General features: G+C 47.6%; 1 protein-coding gene across 2 annotated transcripts in view; it reads left to right on the top strand.

The window, feature by feature from the left end:
- The window catches only part of mroh1 (maestro heat-like repeat family member 1), a 28,480-nt gene extending 9,278 nt beyond the window's left edge, over positions 1 to 19,202 (top strand). Inside the window, exons 15-43 of one of the 2 annotated variants that reach the window (XM_048260849.1) lie at positions 431 to 575; positions 1,066 to 1,109; positions 1,490 to 1,631; positions 2,197 to 2,249; positions 2,454 to 2,561; positions 2,861 to 2,980; positions 3,402 to 3,524; positions 3,798 to 3,944; positions 6,013 to 6,039; positions 7,098 to 7,220; positions 7,487 to 7,566; positions 7,851 to 7,989; positions 8,550 to 8,645; positions 8,761 to 8,865; positions 9,161 to 9,296; positions 9,827 to 9,939; positions 10,774 to 10,926; positions 11,158 to 11,312; positions 11,545 to 11,710; positions 11,838 to 12,043; positions 12,664 to 12,801; positions 13,137 to 13,251; positions 13,816 to 13,962; positions 14,972 to 15,160; positions 15,359 to 15,508; positions 15,934 to 16,068; positions 16,420 to 16,522; positions 16,995 to 17,060; positions 17,207 to 19,202. In XM_048260849.1, coding sequence (XP_048116806.1) covers positions 431 to 575; positions 1,066 to 1,109; positions 1,490 to 1,631; positions 2,197 to 2,249; positions 2,454 to 2,561; positions 2,861 to 2,980; positions 3,402 to 3,524; positions 3,798 to 3,944; positions 6,013 to 6,039; positions 7,098 to 7,220; positions 7,487 to 7,566; positions 7,851 to 7,989; positions 8,550 to 8,645; positions 8,761 to 8,865; positions 9,161 to 9,296; positions 9,827 to 9,939; positions 10,774 to 10,926; positions 11,158 to 11,312; positions 11,545 to 11,710; positions 11,838 to 12,043; positions 12,664 to 12,801; positions 13,137 to 13,251; positions 13,816 to 13,962; positions 14,972 to 15,160; positions 15,359 to 15,508; positions 15,934 to 16,068; positions 16,420 to 16,522; positions 16,995 to 17,060; positions 17,207 to 17,283 — 3,501 coding nt within the window. In that variant the 3' untranslated portion in view covers positions 17,284 to 19,202. The remainder of the gene's footprint in view (positions 1 to 430; positions 576 to 1,065; positions 1,110 to 1,489; positions 1,632 to 2,196; positions 2,250 to 2,453; positions 2,562 to 2,860; positions 2,981 to 3,401; positions 3,525 to 3,797; positions 3,945 to 6,012; positions 6,040 to 7,097; positions 7,221 to 7,486; positions 7,567 to 7,850; positions 7,990 to 8,549; positions 8,646 to 8,760; positions 8,866 to 9,160; positions 9,297 to 9,826; positions 9,940 to 10,773; positions 10,927 to 11,157; positions 11,313 to 11,544; positions 11,711 to 11,837; positions 12,044 to 12,663; positions 12,802 to 13,136; positions 13,252 to 13,815; positions 13,963 to 14,971; positions 15,161 to 15,358; positions 15,509 to 15,933; positions 16,069 to 16,419; positions 16,523 to 16,994; positions 17,061 to 17,206) is intronic. The other variant, XM_048260850.1, reaches the window with a different exon arrangement.
- Positions 19,203 to 20,158: the final 956 nt, after the last annotated feature.

Here is a 20,158-nt window from a genome sequence, read left to right as displayed (position 1 = left end):
CTCGCTTGCTCACGCCGTAATGGATGAGCTCAGGAAGCCCTGGGCACACGGCGCCGCGGTGGCCAAGTACAGCAGCAGTCAGGAGATATGAGCCCTTTTTCCAGCCGCTCTCCCAACACCAACACATACCGCGCCGCTGTTGCCAAGATGTCTCCTCACACGTTTTACAAGCTGCTAAAATATCCCATGTTTGTTGCACTCTCTCTAGCAGAGAATGATGGTAGCAGTTCATTTTATAGGGTGTGTTATTGGATTCTTTTTTTTCAAGGAGATGAGAGAAACTTTAAGATAAAACCCTCATAAATTCTGTTCCTCATGCACTCCTATATGGTGGGAATGCAGAGTTTGTCATGTAATTTGTTCACAAAAACTACTTATTTCCAGATGATTAACCTTTGCCATTTTATTGTTTTTTTATGGGTCTCTGTAGGTGTTATGGCCAATGCTGGTTGGCTACTTGACTCCAGGACTGTATTCCAACGCCACCACGCCCCTCTGCAAGAGCCTCATCCTGCTAGCCAATAAGAAGCGAGCTGCCCAGGATCCCAACTTCACCATCGACTTCAGCGCCCCAGGTAGCCATGGCGGCGGTGATTTCATAATGAGCGTGCGTTGCCGTGACGAGGGCTTTTCCACTCCCGTGGGCTGCTGGCCAGGCCTCTGCCCAGTGTCGGGGGTGTAAACTGTAAACAGGCTGAGCGTGCGCGGCAGTCTCGACACGTCAGCTCTTCTCCGAGTGGCCAGGCGCTCTTTTTCCACCCAGCCGCTGGAAGTGCCTCGCAGCCGCAGACATTTTGTTTTCATTAAAGTCCCGTTCGGCGGGCCAGACGTGTCTGCTTTTAATTAGTCGAATGAAAAGCCATATTTATCACTGAAATAATGTGCGCGGGGTCCTGAACTGTAAGCCATAATCGTTTCTTTGGTGGAGACGATGATTAAGCGAGGCCCGTGTGTGAGTGCCGTGCAGTTGGTAATCATTTACTCGTTAATTGTAATGCTTGTAGATTGGTGTGTCCCGGGAGAGTGTTCCCCTGAGTTTGCCCCCTGCTCTGTCTCCTCCCACAGGCACCAACCTTCCGTCGCCATACGTCCTGATGATCCGGCTCCTGGTAAGGCAGCCGGCAGACCTCTCCACAGACTTGAGCAGTCCTAGGGACATGAGTGTTTCTCAGACACACACACACACACGCACACACACTGTTTTCTGTATTTGAACAGACAGTGCTGCTGTGTCCCATAAGCGCTGGCTTTGAGCCAGAGTTCTGTCCTCAGTTCTGCTGAGTACAGGCTGCGTGTTCTCTCCATGGTGGAAGCACAGGAAATGTTCAGAACAGCAAACCTGACAGTGTTAGATGATGTCCTTCCAAAACAGCATGCTATACTTCACTTTACTTTGTGGAATGAATGTTGCATTGTTTGCCAGTATTCCAAATGGTTGCTGCTGCTGTGGTTTGTAAATGACCAATCCTTTTGGCCTGATCTGTCCCAGGTGAACGCTGCCTTCCCGTTCCGCTATCGCGGGCATGGCGCCCCCTCCCTCAATCTGCTCAACCTTCTCTCCCCCAACATCCACCCCAACGCCGAGGAGGTGTGGGAGAAGGCCATCCCGCCGCTCCTGGCTCAGCTGGACGGTGAGTCTCCTCTGAGCGCATGGGTCACCTGTGGCGCTGTGCCCGCTTCTACTTTTGCTGCAAGACTGACTGGGCATAGTGGAGTCTGAAGCCAGCTTTTATGGCCCACTCATTCTTCCATTTACCCCAATACCGACTCGCAAAGCTTTTTTTCACGTCGGATTTATTTCATGAAGGTTCATAGTTTGGAGGTATTGCTGTGCTTGTCATAAAAATGGATTTTTGGTAAATGAATGGGGCTCTTTTTTTTTCTCAACCACAACACCTCTGCTAATGGGATGTTATAAGAAACGGCATTTTACAAGTCCACCACGGAATATTTCTTTAGAGGAAAAACTTATCTCACTTTTTGGCTAAGTTCTAATCCCCTTGTGAAATTGTGCATCTTGCCCTCGAACATTCCACTAAATATAATCGCTTGTTCGGAGTTTTGTTGACTTTTATGCTGTGGTGGACCACACAAAGTGCTTTTTATGCAGCTGGTTATTCTCAGTTTGCAATCTGTACGATCAATTTTATCAGGCTGTCTGGTACTCATGTTCATGTTTGTCTCTGTCTTTCGTAGAATCCTCGTCTGACACTATAGACAAGTACATCTGGGAAGATGGTATACTGCAGGTAGGTTGGTGCAGTAGATCTATCAGATGCATTCCTGAGCTCTCTGCTATCACTACTTCTTTGCCAATCTTGTGCTTGTGTTGAATTGTAAGAGCTGTGCCTTTTCTCTATCATACAGGCTACAGGCTATTAAGGGACTGGTGACCGTTTACTTTTATGTATGTGATTGCCCTGAACATAGACTTGACTTTTTTCTGCTTCCAGCTCTTGTCCAAAACTCTGGTGGCCATAGCTGATGACAAGTGGAGCTGTCAGCTGGCCACTGAAGCGACGCGTTATCTGTCTACCTACAACCACTCCCTGGAGGAGAAGGTCAGTTCAGAGGGGGATGTGTAGGGCCACAATGTACTGTGTGCTAGCGCCATCACTTTAATCTGTCAATGTCTACACAGTGGAAGACTGTTTTACACCGTGTGATCCCTCTCATAACTCTCTCTCACACACACACACACACACACACACACAATTGCACAATTGCAACAGAAATTCCTTGTATTGTATGTATGTATGTATTGTAGAGTCATCCAAACAAAAGCTGTTACCAGTTAGTTGAGCTGCTTTAGTTTCATGTAGTTAAAGGTCATGGTAGTGATGGAGCTCTCTTTGTCCAGAGTTTCCTGTACAGGTGTATAGGGATGACCCTTCAGCAGTGCTACAACAGAGACCTGGTGAAGAAGCAGCTCCAGGAGGTGCTCATCAGTGTGCGTCACCATGACGCCATCGAGAGAGAGGTACGAGCCCTCACCGACCGCCTGTACTGCCCACTGTGTAGTGTACCCCTGGACAACGCTGCAGCCATGATCTGTATGAAGCTAACATCTGTCTGTGGTGTGGTATATGGAGCAATCTCCTGTCACCACAATCTCTGAATGGCATCTCCCTTCTGATGGGCTTCCTTAGACCCAGTTGCCCAAGATGTCTTGTGACAGCGAGTACACTTAATTGGCAGTGAATTTTCAAACGAAGCCTTGACTATTTTTCAGAGCTATCATTTGCTGTATGTGTGGAGTTAATCCCTAGTTTCAGCGCAGCTTTATCAGAATGGAGCGTAATCACCTTGCTCTGGGCTGTGTGAGTAATGAGCGTGTGGTTGTTGTTGGAGGCTGAGGCTGACACTTGAGCTCCTGTATTATGTTGTAATTGCTCTCACAGGGAGTTGCGATGGGAGTCGGGCTTTGTGCCAGCAACCATCTTGATGCCACTCTGGCGAAGCTGGAGGAGTTTGGGAAATCGGATGCCTTCAAAAAATCCTCGGGGATCTTCGCTCTGCTCAAAGTACGCAACACATTGATTTGGCCAATATATGGACGAGGATCAAATAAACAAATAGAGACATAAGCCCTTGTCTGTTTTTTTCCCCAATTACATTTACTTTAACAAATAACATCATATTTTCTTCTCCCGGGGTGTTGTTGACGAGATATGAACAAGTCCTTTTTAGACTTTTGAAAACAGCAAGGCATTAGTTAACATTCCTGCTTGCTAAGTTGATCATTTGTAATTAGATCAGCCTTGGGACTAATCGTTTGGGTTGTTGTGGTGTTGTAGGACAAGAACGAGGTGGACACAGAGAAGATGAAGAGCACCCTAATCCTGTGCTACGGCTACGTGGCCCTGAACGCCCCCGAGGACCAGATCCTCAGCCACATCGACGGTCAGATCCTCAAGAGCATCAGCAAGCACTTCAACACTAAGGTATGGCCGTCCGAGAGGACTGCATATCCCACAGAGCACTGGGGTGGGCTCTCTAAAGGCCCAGGTCCCTCTCGGAATGCCACGGCTTAATTAGCCATAGCAAGTATTTCTAAACAGTGCAATCACACTCCATTAAATGTGCCATTCTAGCGAAGGCAGGTTGTTTATTGAGCCTGACACAAACAGTCTCTGGGAGGGGACTCCCCCTCTCTGACCACCGCGGAGCGCTGTGCTTTTTCGCCGTGAGCCGTAATAGTTTCCTAATGGTCGGTGAGAACAGTCCAGATAGTTGTGGCTGAGCCCGTTGGCCGGCGAGCCGTTGCCTTTCCACTGCCCGCCCCGGAGCAGCGGGCACAGGCCGAGTCTGCGAGCTGGCGTCCGCAGGGATGACCTCACGTCACAGGGGCTCACAACACTCGGCACGGCCCTGACGGAGTGGCCCACAGGCGACACGTGTGGCAGAGTTCCCCCAGTGGTCTGCCTGTGCCCGTTTAACCCCTTACCCATAGACCACCGCCGACAGGCCACAATTGGCAGATTGGCAAGACTATACAGTCATGCAAGAGTGACACAGCGTCTCCAGTAAAAAGCTTTTTTGGACCCACTTTCTAATGAGTGTGGCATAAGCCTTGAAAGGTCATTGAATTCTTTGTTTTCCATTTTTGACGATGAACTTTCGCTGACTTAGACTGACGCGCTCCCGTCTCATTTTCTGACCTCTCTAAGTGAGTGTGTGTGTGTGTTTATGCGCCTGTGGTCATGGAAAACTGCTGGCTGTGGTTTTCATTGTTACAATCATGCTCCTGGCAGTGGCCTCTAAAGCTGAACTTATTGCAGGGCTCAGTTTAGATTGACCACTGTGTCCTCACATCTGCTTGGAGCTTCTCACTTTCACACAAATATGAGAGCACTGGGCCAACTTTGGGCATGTGACATGAAAGTTAGTTAATAACAGTTAGTAGCTGAATTGATTCATGCATTGCAGGGCTATTGGTGTTGAACTCCAACAACAATTAGCTTTAGCCAGATAGCATCGACTATTTTGGGGTCAAGATATTTTTTCCATTGGGCAAGTTTTACACCTGCCTAAAGCATTTGGCACATAGGAGCCAACATGAGTGCTCCGGCACTTTCTGTCAGTTGCCCACACACACCAGCACCCAAATGTGTAACTGAGAAGCTTACAACAACAATGGATTTGATTGAGTGGCGTTGACAAAAATAGAACCGGATCGTAATCGACAAGATGGCGACAGCAGAGTTCAAGGCTAATGTGCAGGGCTGTATTGAAAACAATGGAATGGAGTGGAATTAAACATGGAAGGCGGAGTGGGCCGCAAGGGCCGTGTGCGGAGGCCTTGAGTGTGGTCAGTCAGTGTAGGACTGAGCCACATGTCACACACCTAGTGAAGCTGTGATTTTCTTGCTTCTTCTTAAAGCAACACCAAAGAGTTTTTTTGTACCTTAAAATAATGTTTCCAAAATCGTTTTAGTGGTTCATCAACTCGTAACAGGGTGAACGGCAATTATGCATTTGCGTCATGCAAAATATTCTACCTTGTCTGTGGACATCGTTATTTGCAAAGCCGGTGCTGGATAAACAAATAGCGTGCGTGCTACAGAGGGAAAGTTATTTGGTGTTGCTTTAATGAATGGAAACTTGCCTCTTCTCTGGTCTATGTAATGCCTTCATTGACCCGTAGCATAGTTTCATACATCATGCTGCAGTAAAATGCATTAATTCATGTGGGTATGCTCTAGAACTAAACACTCGCTTGGCTGTCAGACTGGCACATGTACTCTGGTTGCAATTTTTCAGATGCTCTACTTAAAAGAAAACTGGGCAATGTATCAATTTGTCAATATGTTTTTAATGAATTGATTTCAAAGTATTCATATACCATACAAGTAAACATCATTATCACTGAATTGCTGGCTTACTAACAACCACTAATACTGGTATAAACAACTGGTCAGTGGTGTTTGCTCTTTAGGAGGAGAAGATATCTTGTGATGAGAGACATTTTCAACGGTGCCTTAAACTCCTTCTTAATTTTATGTTGTGCAGGTTCTGGGGATAAAAGTAGAGACCAAGGTACCGTGAGAGGAAACCCCACAGGAGGAGAAGCCCTCTGCCCCCTCTCCCTCCCCCCGCCCCCCATCTTCCTCCTCCTCCTCTTCCTCCTCCTCCTCCTCCTCCTCAGTCAGACTCTTACTAATGCCCTTCACTGTCTCTGGGGCACTGGCAGCAGACCCAGCTTTCTGAACTTCTACAGCAAACTTGAGAGCTGATTTGGCCTGGTGCTAATTGGCATGGGACTCCAATTGAGCGTCATTAGCTGGTAATGACTGGCGTTTTGGAGTGAGCATTTGTTGATGAGCTGTTAAGCCGCTGGTTTGGGCTCCATCCAATGGCGCTCTGTGTTCGAGACAAATACGTTGTTGTCTGCCAGAGTTTCTTTTTTTTTATCGTCCTCTCAGAAGTTCAGAAAGTGTTTTTTTTTTTTTTCGCCCAGGTCCCGCGTACTAACGCAATCGTATTTTTCTTCTTCACTAATCACTCTGCAATGATGTTTTCTGAGCTCATGAGCTCTTTTTTTCTCCATGCTGGGTTTCAGATCCTCGTCATATCTGATTCATTCAATTACACTTGGCACTGTGTGAATTCCCTCTTGATTGCAGGGATCTTCTCAACTTCCTCTTGGCCTGCCTCTCACCCAATCACAACCCGCGATGCAGATTGTGATTCCTTTTTTCTAATCTGTTTATATGTGCTGCTGGTTTAAAATAAGCTCATTTAAGGTGTGTACGGCTCAGTGGGCATGCTGTAACCCGTGTGTGATGTGTAATCGGAGTTTAACGATTACACTTGGGCCAACCTTTCACTCTGCTTTGGTTGATTTGCTCTTGGGCTATTCTTAGAGTCACTGTGACATTTCCACAGTCTTAGTGTGTGTGTGTGTGTGTGTGTGTGTGTGTGTGTGTGTGTGTGTGTGTGTGTGTGTGTGTGTGTGTGTGTGTGTGTGTGTGTGTGTGTGTGTGTGTGTGTGTGTGTGTGTGTGTGTGTGTGTGTGTGTGTGTGTGTGTGTGTGCGTGTGTGTGTGTGTGTGTGTGTGTGCTGGTGTGTGTGTTTTGCGCTCCACTCCTGAGCAGGACATGACCATGAAGATGAGTCTGATCCAGAGTGTGGGTCTCATAGCGAAGGCCATCAGTGGGTGTGTGCGCCGACAGAGCTACCTGTTCGCACGCAAGCAGGAGCTGATTGGAGTGATGATGGTCAGTTAGTGTCCAGTGTGCTCCCCACTCACCTTAACACCCCATCGCACCACAATTACTCAGCAATCTACACTGTAATCAACTCAAGCAATGTTTATAACGTCAATAGCAACATAGCAGGTTGTTTTAGATTGTACTTGTATCATAGGGTTATCATTAATACCAGTACTGATATTGCAGCATTGATTATTATCAGCAGTCAGCATCTATTAAAAGTGAGATGCAACATTAAACTTGCACCCAAGCTTGTTGAACTGTCATTGCAGGACTTTATAAAAGCAGAATCCACAGAAGTGATGAGAACTCCTGTGCGCCACCTCGTCATGACCACGTGTGCCAACCTTGTGTATCCTTTAAACAGCGCTGCTCTCACCTGACTGGTCAACTCCTTTAAACAGCGCTGCTCTCACCTGACTGGTCAACTCCTTTAAACAGCGCTGCTCTCACCTGACTGGTCAACTAGGGGACAGAAAGAGATGGAGCGCTCAGATTTGTGTTGCTGTTTAGGTTTAAATGACGTTTGAACGTTTTTTTTTGGTTGGCAGCATTTATCTCCAGGCCATTGTGTTGTCTGGCTTGTGCAATGACGTTGTTCTCTGTTACCTGGTTGGTCCTTGACACAGCTGTCAGTAACTTGGACCCTGTGCTGACGGAGGTTGATAACTTTGACATTCTGCGGACCTGCATGAACAGCGTGTACTGCCTGCCTCCGCTGGACACGCCGGACAAGGGCAAAGAGGACGAGGCCCTGGACCCTCAGCAGCGGGAGGTGAGAGACTGTGGCTACTATAGAACCCTGTGGCCTCGAGCGCTGTTCTTGTATGGTTCTGTTCTTATAGGGATACTATAGGGATAAGACACTGTTACGGCACTGGTCAGTCCTTTGTGTCTTTGAGATGGCTACCTCAGAGTGTATGCAGAATCCTCTGCGATGCTGTTTTTCCTGCTGCTACACATCTCTGTGGATGTGTTCACGGCCTTGTGAAGCTGCAGGCTGGGCTCCTGATGCTCCATGCGCTGCAGCACTGAGCCAGGCTTCTCCTCCTCCTCCACCTCCTCCTCCTCCTCCTCCTCCTCCTCCTCCACGCCCTGCTGCACGCTGCTTAGCTCCCAATCACCACACGGATGGCAGCCCTGGCAGCTGCAGCCACTCACATTATCATGATTCATTCTGGCCTGTGAAAATATGAATGTAGAGAGTGGAGATCAAATGTTTTCTGTTGATATTGGATCACAATCGACTCTTTTTATGGACAGCTGGGAAAGTAGGCTGTGCAAAAAGGCTATTCCTCTGACGCTGCACCGCACAACATCATGTTTGTCTTGCAGGTCTTGTACTCCGAGACGTTCAAAGCTCTGAGTGACCTGTTGCGGAGTGTGTTGGCGCGTGACCTGAGTCCAGATGGACTTCAGACCGTCTTTAAGGTATGGAGCACTCCACTGTCTGTACATTACTATTACATGGCATTCTCCTCCAGAGTTTCTCCTGGTGTTTGACCTCTCTACTCCACCCCTGTATGGGTTGTATTGGTATGTTCAGCACATAGAGGGATGGTTGAGTTCCGGACAGGACCATGAGCGAGAGAGGGCGATCCTGACCACACTGGAGATCCTGCAGTTCTACTTGGATAGTCTCAATGTGAAGGTAAGATAGAGAGACTCCGGCTATGTTTTGTCTTAGTTTATCTTAATAGGGCCCCTATAATAAAGCATATCTAATGTTATTTTCATGCCATTACCTTCATAAACTGTATTAGCTTGTTTTAGAACTTGCTTCACTATATTTGCTATGACATACCATGAGTCTATAGGTGTGTATGTGGTGCATCTCATAAAGTGTCTGTGCTTTAAGATGTGCAGATGGTCTGTCTATAACCTTGTGTCTATGAATGCTGCTCCTCTGTGTGTGTGTCTGCTGTGGCCTGCATGGCTGGCTGTAGAACATGGTGACGTTCCACAACCTGGGCGCTCTGCTGGGCCGGCTGGCCCCCCGCTGCACTGACCCCGTCCCTCTGGTGCGCCGGGCGGCCGTGGACTGCATCTACACCCTGCTGCACATCCAGCTGCGCTACGAGGGTGAGGCGCGCCGCCAGCACACGCTTAACACAGCTTAATGCAGCGCTCCACCCACACGTAATGTGCAATAACACTGTCATAGCTGCACACTCTTAATGCAGCGCTCCACCCACACGTAATGTGCAATAACACTGTCATATAGCTGCACACTCTTAATGCAGCGCTCCACCCACACATAATGTATAATAACACTGTCAAATAGCTGCACACTCTTAACACAGCGCTCCACCCACACGTAATGTGCAATAGCACTGTCATATAGCTGTCAGCCTTTGGCAGGGCGCTCTTGACACGAAATAAAAACAGGTTTTGTTATCCTGGTGATCACAGTTAAACCAGTTAAAGACTTTTTTTGTGAATCTGGAACATGTAACTTCCTCAGTGAGAAGTCTCATCTTACCTCTCGCCCCGGTCTCTGGTTGACATTCCTATTTCATGTTACTGTGAGGGCCTCGTCCTGCCAAGTCTCTGAGGTCCCTCCCTCCCTCCCGCCTGTGATGAAAAGTGTGTGTTGTTTTTCTGCTCGGCAGGGTTCTCCCTGGACTACCGGGATGATTCAGTGGAGGGCCTGATCAGCCTGCGGGAGCGGCTGGACAACCCTGACCACGCAGTGCTCTATAAAACCTGCTCTGAGCTCACCAAGGTGAGAAAGGACTCTGACTCATACCAGTCCACTGAGATCACAGTCTATGCTCGACTAACTCAACTGTGATGAATGAGTGAATTAAGATTGCGGTAATCTGAGTAACAGGCATTAATCACACATTAATCATCTCACTCTGTACTTAGCAGTTAGCAGTGCAGATGTGATTGAGATTAGAGTCTTCTGTCTTTTACTTAATTAAATAAGCAATAAGTGGGAAGTCTCTCTTCTTGTCGTGTGTTAAGGGCCGTTCACACCATGCACGAGGACTATAACCATAACAATAAAAGCGTCCACACTAACCAACGATAAACTCAGTCTCTCCTTGTGTTAATGAATGTGATGGCTGTTAGCTTTTTATCATTTTTAAAATCGCTCTAAAAGTGATCCCCAACGATATCGTTCTTCATGTCGTTATCGTTATAGTTTATGTGTGAACATCGTCATTCATATTAACGAGAAAGATATTTTTTTTGTTGAACGTTTGCCTTCATATGTTGTGAACGGCCCTTTAGATCATCAGAAAGTGCCTGTGCTCTATCGTGTGTGTTAGATCATCAGTAAGCGCCTGTGCTCTCTCCTGCGTGTGTTAGATCATCAGTAAGCGCCTGTGCTCTCTCCTGCGTGTGTTAGATCATCAGTAAGCGCCTGTGCTCTCTCCTGTGTGTGTTACAGTAGATCATCAGTAAGCGCCTGTGCTCTCTCCTGTGTGTGTTAGATCATCAGTAAGCGCCTGTGCTCTCTCCTGTGTGTGTTAGATCATCAGTAAGCGCCTGTGCTCTCTCCTTTGTTAGATCATCAGTAAGCATCTGTGCTCTCTCCTGTGTGTGTTAGATCATCAGTAAGCGCCTGCCGCAGCAGCAACTGAGCACGCTGCTCTTCCTGCTGTTCGAAGGGCTGGTGGACTCCCAGTCCAACTGCTCAAGGGCCTCCAGTGTCATCCTCAACACACTGATGAAGAACCGAGGGGCCAGCCTGCAGGACCTGGTACAGCAGCAATGCCACAACTGTCCACTCTCTGGCTAGTCCTCCCCACTGTTCCACTGATCTCATAACACCATTGCTTTAGTGCTCCCCACTCTGTTCTACAGTACAATTGACACACCCAGTACTTGAGTTGGCTCTGTGTGTGTGTGTGTGTGTGTGTGTGTGTGTGTGTGTGTGTGTGTGTGTGTGTGTGTGTGTGTGTGTGTGTGTGTGTGTGTGTGTGTGTGGTAGGTCCCCGAGGTTCTGGAGGTGCTTCACACGAGGATGCAGGTGATCTCTGAGGAGCAGGTGAAGGTGGCCGTGGCCCAGTCCATCCTCATCCTCGCCACGCAGCACCTGCAGACTGTGGTCAGCACGCTCATCTCCTACCCACTGCCCTTCGACAGGTGAGCACTGCCTCCCCCAATCTAGCGAGCCTGAGTATTTCAGGAACCCTTACGGACTCCTGCACACTGACAAGTTGTTGTCCGGTCAAAACTGAGCCAGACACCAGAGGGACATGATGCATGCCAGCTATGGAATCATTCTGGAACACTTGTCCAGAATGAGGTCCAGATCCTCGAGATGGGATTCTAGTTTATGAGGTGTCGTGTTCTGAGTGTGTTTTCCGTTGTCCAGCTGGAGCTGTGAGATGTGGATCGCTCTCGGAGCGGACAGCACCATTGCCTCGCGGATCATGGAGATGATGATCGAGAAGCTGAACGTTATGGCTCCTTATGTGGACAAGAAGGAGTCCATGATGAGGCCCGGCCTTACGAAAGTAGCCACCAGTCAGCCGCTAGCTGTGAGTACAGCTGCTTCAGAGACTCATCAACACATGCATTTCATATTGAGGTGTTTGTGTTTGTGTATGTTTTGTCATGCTTTATGTGTTTGTTTGTGCGTGCACATATGTGTGTGTGTATGTCCAGATGACGTGTGCGCTGAGAGAGTTGATGCTGAACGGTCAGACGGTGGAGGCGGTGGCGTCTCTGTTCCCGCAGCTGTTCAGCGCTCTGCTGCTGCGCGTGGGCTCCAGCGTTGCCGTGCAGCTGCCCAAGGACATCAACAGCAACAGCATCGGCCCCGACAGGAAGGGCCCCTCCAAGAGCACCATCGCAACCTTCCATGTGTGTGGGTGAGTGGAGCAGGAGAGGGATCTGGGGGCCCCTGATGTGTTAGCACTGCAGTCATAGAACACTGTTGGAACCCTCGTACAAAAATGCTACTCCTCACAGATAACCTATCCATAGGAATAAACCTGTGTGTTCATGTGCATCAGGGAAATGGAAGAGACGTTGAGCATGTGTTTCCTAGCTTTGTTATTTTAAAACACTTTGGTGTTTGGAGGTGGAGGACCAGGGATGTCAGACAGCTGGTCAGCCTTTTTTTGACTGCAGAAGCCACTCGGGCTATAAAAGACTACTGTCTGCTGCCGCTAATCAATCTGAAACGTACTTAATGCATTGTGCTCCTGTGCTGCTTTAAGGATTGCAGGGTTGCACATTTTAGTTTGCAGCCAAGTCATTACTTTTTCTGTAGCTGAAAGCAGTTGTGTTGGTGCCCTTTAGTAGAGTCTGGGTCCAGCCTTAGACAAATGAGGGTGGAGGGTTATTGGCAGTCCTGAAGAGAGTTTGTTTTCCATTTTTGACGATGAACTTTTGCTGACTTAGACTGACGCGCTCCTGTCTCATTTTCTGACCTCTCTAAGTGTGTGTGTGTGTGTGTGTGTGTGTGTGTGTGTGTGTGTGTACACAGGGTGGCTGTGGAGGCGCTGCGGATCCTGCTGGCTCGTGCCCAGCTGGAGGAGGTGGTCAAGCCTCTGGACCAGGACGGCGCCTGGGACAAGATGAAGGACCCCCAGCAGCACATAGAGGGCATCACTCTCCTGTCCAGGTGAGTCTGCCTGATACTGCTGATCATGAAAGTTTGCCTTCAGAGCACTTGGGTATTTCACTGTGCAGTTTTCTGTGTGTGTGCGCGCACACGTGTGTGTGTGTGTGTGTGTGTAGCTTCAGCTGTATGGCAGGAAATGTGCAGGTCTGAGTTTTGCATTTTGTGCAGAGAGGCCCCTTGTGATTTGTGCCCAAGCTATTTATGCGGTGTTATTATTTCACATAAGTGAAGTGCTTGTGTGACATTTTTTCTGTAGTACAAAAATGACTTTGCCGTTGTTGAGGCGTGTGTGGTGTACTGTATATGTGTGAGTGATTGCTTCCTACTCCCTGCAGAGCCATGGCCAAGCATGCAGGGCCCCGTCTCCCTGCCATCGTGGAGGCCTTGTGTCCCTCCCTCAACAACATCTACGAGTGCCAGAGAATCGTCGTCACTGCCTTCTTTGCTGAGGTGAGACCCAAGTCCTAACCGCTCCCTTCACTTCCAAATGTTCTAGTCCTTCAACAGCAACATCCGAACTCTAAATCAGCTATTCATTCCCACCTGTAGAAGTTCCTCCAGTGACTTAACCAGTCTTACAGCTGCAGTTTGTCTTAAGCATGTGCAGCAGGATATCACTAACGGCTTCCACACACAGTTGCGTTCCGTCAACGCATGATTGGCTGGTGGCATCTGTTGTTCGTTCGTAATTTGATTGGCTGGTGCCGTCCGTCGGTGCAGCAAAAGTTTAACTTCTCATCTTGAACGACAGGAGCAACGCGACGGACCCACAATTCAGTTGGGCAACGGATGACGTAAGCCCGTGTAAAGTGAACGGGATGCGTCTCCAGCACTGCATCGCATGCAACTGTGTGTTGGAGCCGTTAGTGACTCACTCACTTCAGATTTTGCATTATTTAGCCAATGGCACATTGGTGGAGCACAGTCTTCAGGCTCTTGCCCTTGTTGACGCTTAAACACGTCTCTGTTTGGGATTTGTAGCTGCTTAAACACGTCTCTGTTTGGGTGGTGTAGCTGCTGAACCACCATGTGGTGACGGAGCTGATGATGATGGACCTGCTGATGAACAACATGATGGAGCGCATCTCGGAGCCCTGCTGCACCGTGCGCATGCTGGCCCTGCGTGGCCTGGGGAACATCGCCGTGGGCTCCCCCGAGAAGGTGCTCAATCCCACACCTCTTCAGTTTTAGCTTATAATCTCTACACAGGTTACAGCTCCTCTCAAACATATTTTCTTAGATGCTTTTGTAAAGTCTGCAAGGATGTTCTAGCTATGCTCTGAAAACTCAGCTGGAAAATCAGCCTATTGGTTTTCATTTCAATGTTAAATTGTACATGTATTGGCTTAGGTCTAATAGGTCTTTAGGCATCTCCCAGGTGAATTTCTAGATTCCTAGCAGGAGCATAATAAATGAGTGCAGTTGTGATGTAGAAGTGATACACTTTTCTAATTGGTCCTTTCTATGGCCATCACAGGCAGGGAAGGGACATTTGAAAAGCCTACCTTAAGGCTTACCTTAAATCATATAGCGTATATTTTGCTGTGGTCATTATATAATGACTTCTGTCAATGGCAATGGGTCTTGTGCTTCTGTCTCATGTCTTTCATATCATTCTGTGAGTAGTTCACTTATCTCATTGGAACTTCATTAAAGGTGAAAGTCAGCGAGTAATAGCCAACGTTGCCACGCAACACCTGAAACTTTCAAGTTCTATTTGCGTGGCAAACTATTTGTCTTCTCAGCAGAAGCCAAACAATGGTAACAAATTAATTTTAGAAGACCCATTGTGTGAAGTTTCTTTACTCGTTTTGGCAAGTAGCCCTATAATAAGCAGGATAATGTATTGTCCACCGTTCGTTATCAGAAAATAAGTCCCAACAGGGCGAACAGGACCCTGACGCTAAGTGGACCGGCGGACAATACATTATCCCTTACATAACAATATGTCCTCTCTATATAGTTGAGATTGATGGGTCCACAGGATATTTATTAGCAGAATAATTGCAGTTTGCTTATTATAGCAAAAGGAAGCACTGTTACAAAGGAAGTACTAGCCAGTCTAAAAGTGTGTGTGTGTGCGTGTGTGTGCCTGCGTGCCTGCCTGGTCAGACTGAGCTGGGTAGTGTTGGCTAATGGCTGATGTGGGCTGTCCTGTGTGTGTGCTCAGGTGAATAAATATGCCAAGGAGCTGTTGGCAGCCATGAGTGCTGGGATGGAGGAGAAGGACGACCCCGGGAAGCACATCACGCTGGAGGCCATGTCCGGCCTCTCCAAAGTGCTGCTCTACCTGGACCAGAAGAACGTGCACTTACTGGTGGTCTACATCTTCATGAAGATCAAGCCCTTCCTGGAAAACGTGAGAGTGCCTGCACTTGTGCTCTGGATCTTGTCACTTGTGCACTCTACTAAATGTGCATCTTTCCATATGACATATTTTAATGGCCCACGCATCATTAGCTTCATACAGCACTGACACCCCCGCACAGGCATGCAATCTATTGATAAGTCCTCCATTCACTCCATCCATGCACTTCCCTTGTGCTCCCTGCTCCAGGAGAGTGATGAAATCCGCTGTGCTGCCATCATGCTCCTTGGGAACCTGTCCAAGTTTGGCTCAGGAGAACCCGTCTTCAAAGACCAGATCCACAACGTACTGGTCAGCATGCTGCTGCACCTTTGTGACCCGAACCAGCAGGTGGTCAAGGTAAGGCACCATCACTTCCACACGGTCAAGAAGGAGTCAAGAAGGACTCATCACAATTGCATTCTACCTCCTTCATTAGACTGACTGGCTTCAGAATGTGATGCCACTGCTCTGTGTCAGTAGATGTCTAAGCTCCAAGTGAAAACGCATACAGTAATTTCCTGTTTATTAGCCACATTGTGTATAAGCCGCAGGATAGTGTTTTATGCAAGTTAAAAGAAACAAAACCATATTAACTGCCCCCATGTATTAACCTCATAGCTGAAGAAATTTTGCAAAGTCAATGTATAAGCCGCGGCTAATAGTTGGGAAAATAGGGTAATATTCTCCAAAGTATATTAGAAAAGGCTGCTGGCTCCTTAGTGCTTTTGTGCTTGTTAAGCGAGTGTGTTTGTCTGAGCTGCTGTCCTGTTGGCTGCTGGCAGGCCTGTAAGTACTCCATGAGGGTGTGTGCTCCCCTGGTGGGCTCCACGCAGATCACCACCATGTTCCAGAAGCATCTGCACGAGGACAAAGGCTTGCACTACGGCGAGTTCGTCAACGATCTCACCAAATACCTAGTGAGTAACACACAAGCTCATTTACTCTCCAGGCCCCATCGCACGGCTCCCTTTGGCCCAATAAATATGTGTCAGTGTCCTCCGGCAACAGCATATGAATATTTGTCTGGGAATAAATACTAAAATGTAGTTAGTATTCACAGTGTGCTAAGTAAACGCAGGCACTTCATTTTGAAGTGGGCATCCGGTTGTTGTTGACGTGTTAGACTTGTACACAGTAATTCATTAGCATTGAAATGGAAACAATATTCTCCTCTTTCAGCGGTTCAGTACTTCTTACATCATTTGTGCGTGTGACTCTCCTGCGGGAGCCAGATGAAAGTTCTGATGACTCTTTTGATCCTCCTGCAGATCCAGGACTTCCCAAACATGCTGAACTTCTACCACAACACCGTCGTTCAGTTCTTCAAAAGCAACTGGGCCGATATCCGTGCTGGCGCTGCCATGTTTATCGGTGAGACGAGAAGCGGGAGCATATTTGAGGGCACTTTGTTGCTGTTGTTGAATAAAAATACATCAATGTACACACACACACACTCACCCGCACATATTTTGATATTATTTTCTATAGCGAAGTGACAAATTGCTATTATGGTTCATTTGATTGATGATTTAGCTAGATTTTAAATACACTTTCTTTCTGCCATATTTCAAAAACTGAATACACATTGTATCATGTGGTATGGTATGCATGCAGAAGGTAGGGATGAATGATATTGAATGAAATGCTGCTGTTGTGGGAGAGTAGTCTCATGTTATGCTCAGCCTATCTTTAGTGGCTACTGAAAATTCATACTTCTGAAAGAACTTGATATGTCAGTTGAATTTAGCTTTTGCTGACAGGCAGTGAGACAGATATCACACCCACTCTGTCAGTCGTGTTTTCAAGTGCGAATGTGTGATTGTTCTACACTTTCCTCCAATAGGCTTTCTCTTGGGGAATCTTCCAGAGAACCTCTTCATCCACATGAACATGGCAAACGTCACTAGAGGTGAGGAATCCTTATATATTTGAGTGTGTGTGTGTATGTGTGTGTGGGGCGGGGTGTTATCTGTATGAGGTCCTTTACAAATTAATTTTGTAACTCATTTGTAACTCTCTCTCTCTCTCTCTCTGTCACTCTCTCTTTGTCTCTAGGCCTGGTGATGCTGTTGCAGGACCCTGACCCTATGGTGCGAGCCAAGGCAGCAGAAGCCATGGGCCATTTCCACTGACCACCCTGCCCCTGCCATGTAGAATTAGCACTGTTTCTTTCCCTTTAGAGAAGCCCAGAACGTTGGTGGTGTGGGGGTGGGGTGGTGTTGCGTGACTTAATAATAAGCCCTTGAAGGATTTTAGTGACCAAAGAGTGTGTACCAATTCCGTTCAGACACCCGTATCCCCATCATTCCATGACCTTGGAGTTCTGTTAATGAACTAGTTGCCAAATTGTTTCTGTTTACAGCACATTAGCAAGAGGAGATTAGAGTGGTTCGAAGAGTATGGGGGCATGCTAGTGTGAGAGATTAGAGTGGTTAGAAGAGTATGGGGGCATGCTAGTGTGAGAGATTAGAGTGGTTAGAAGAGTATGGGGGCATGCTAGTGTGAGAGATTAGAGTGGTTATAAGAGTATGGGGGCATGCTAGTGTGAGAGATTAGAGTGGTTAGAAGAGTATGGGGGCATGCTAGTGTGAGAGGAGTGTGGGGGTGTGGAGACATTACCATCAGAGGCCATCTAGTGGTTCGAATGGTCATTTTCAACCAATGAGCCAAGTTCAACATTAACCGGTTGGGAAGCAGCATGCAGATTAGTCCCATTCTCCAACCTGAGCGCTGGAGTCTGCTCCATGTGGCCATTCTTCAGAATGCACCCAAAGTAGCTGCAGCAGGGCAGGCCATCCTCAGAGCTCAGTGCAGTGACTCACATCTGATTCAGGCCTCAGCAGATTGAGTGACTGAGCGCATGAGCGCCTCCTGCTGGAGCTGGCTGCACTGCCCAGCGTGGGCTCTCCCCTCTCAGCCCAGCCCTCGGGACACCCTGACCACTGGGGTGGCCTTTGACTGTACATCAGCACTTAATCTTAAAAGTCTTAATGGACAGGGTAGCTTTAGATGCCTTGTGGCTGTTCTTCAGGCAGTGGTTATTGGAGAGCCCTCAGCACCTCCATGTTGCATGGCCTCCATGTTTGCACTTGTATAACGAGGTGCTGGTCAGAATGTTCGGTGGCTCCACGAGAGTCAGTCATTCCCCTTCAAGAGCAAAATGTAACACTGTTGAAGACTTTTCCACGGTTGTAGCATGGAGCCAAAATGCTGTGTTGAGGGTCTTGACTGATGGTCAGTGATGTGGACCCCGAGTAGGACTTGATGGCTTTCCCTAAAGATGTGTAGCTGACGGTGGATGTTAGATTACAGACTGACCGCTTATGCTGCCTTCAAAACTAAAGAGTAGATCCTGAGACCAGTCCAGCCTGTTGAGAGAGCTGCCATTGATCCAGTGCCAAATATTTCATATCCATAGAGAAGAAAATAAGTTACCCTGAGAGTGATGCAATAACGTTTGTCATTTTCATACTCTGCCTTTAGTGACCTGTCTGCCATTTTAGATTTTGTATCGTCCAGGTTTCCCCACCCCATTCCGCCCATCGTCCGTCTGCTGCACTACGTTGTGTGTGGAGTGTGAGTCGGGGTAGAGGAGGCTGCTCCTACTGCAGTCGCTCCCACTGAGCCACTGAACAGTACATTGCACTTGTCAGCCACCCTGCCCTGTCTGCACACACACACACACACACACACACACCCCTGAAACCCCACAAATAGAGAGTGTGTGTGTGTGTGTGTGTTTGATTTTAGTGGTGGGAGCACTTTTCCATGTACAGGAGAATGTAGTGTCCTCCTCTTGTGGATAGCATGTGTGTGGGTGTTTGAGTTGGTAGAGATGCTTTAGTATGTAGAGTAGAGTAGCATTGGGTGAAGTGGAACTGGGAAGAGTGTTGTGTCCATCCTTGTGTTCTGTCATGTTGTTTTCTATAATAATAACGGTACGTATTATGAAGATGTTACTGCTACTCCCCATGTGATGGGATCAGACTACTGAGAGTGATGGCAATCGACTCCTTTTAACAAGTATCATTAAAGAGATCATTCCTGACAACCTCGCAGCACATCTCCTCCTTCTTCCATGAGACATCCTGTCACAAGTTCACAAAGTCCCTCTTACAGTGGTATTTACAACAGTGATCGTGAATTGATCTTCCTGAATAAACAATGTGAATCGTCTGAAGTGAAATTAAACTATTCATATATAGTTTACAATATGGGTGTAGTGTTGACCTTTTTAACTGGGCGCTTTAGGCATATTATTAAGCGGAACATTAGTTGATCTTATCTTATTTCAGTGTTGTGTCAGAGCTACCCGTGTGAGGACTACAGGCATCGGCTAGGTGTGCCTCTCTAAGGCTCACTGCTCACGACTGGAACTTAATTTATTTTATTATGCTTCTTCAGCTAAAAAAAAACTGAATTCCTTGCTTATCTCCCGCATTACATATGCATTGTAAAAGCATTTTGCAGATTTGCAAACTATAATAGCCTGTCGAGTTGCCTTCTACCAGCGCAGACAGATCTGATGCCAGCAAACTGAGGTCTCTAGTGGCCCATTAATCACTCTGATTGCCCAAAATGCCTGTCAATCAAAAGACGCCCGGACCAAAGTCAATTTTTGTCACTGTGTTAAAACAGATGGGTTTGTTGTGTTAAATTGGCTAACAGCTCCCATTTCTCGGAGGGAGTGCACTCGGCGTCGGCCTGAGGTGACGAGGAGGCGAGATGAATACCCCAGGCTTGGAGCAATCAAATTAGAGGAGCCTGATAGCAGCCGTGAATTGAATTGCACTCCCGCATCTGAATGACAACCTGCTCTCAGCAGGTCGGCGCGGCGAGATGCGATTCGTTCACCCTGAGTGACCTGTAAGTGTTTACATTGAGATGCAGGTAATTTCAGACATCTGCTGATCCTCCCCAGCTGGTGACATTGAGGCTGATGTTTCATTACAGCTGAGCGGGACAGCAGAAATGGCAGCTTTGGTATGCAGAGCAGAGCAGGCGGGA

The sequence above is a fragment of the Alosa alosa genome, chromosome 13, assembly GCF_017589495.1.
Source record: "Alosa alosa isolate M-15738 ecotype Scorff River chromosome 13, AALO_Geno_1.1, whole genome shotgun sequence".
In the NCBI taxonomy this organism is placed as follows: domain Eukaryota; kingdom Metazoa; phylum Chordata; class Actinopteri; order Clupeiformes; family Clupeidae; genus Alosa; species Alosa alosa.
Note: the sequence above shows the minus strand (reverse complement) of the source record. Positions and strands in the feature narration are given on the sequence as shown.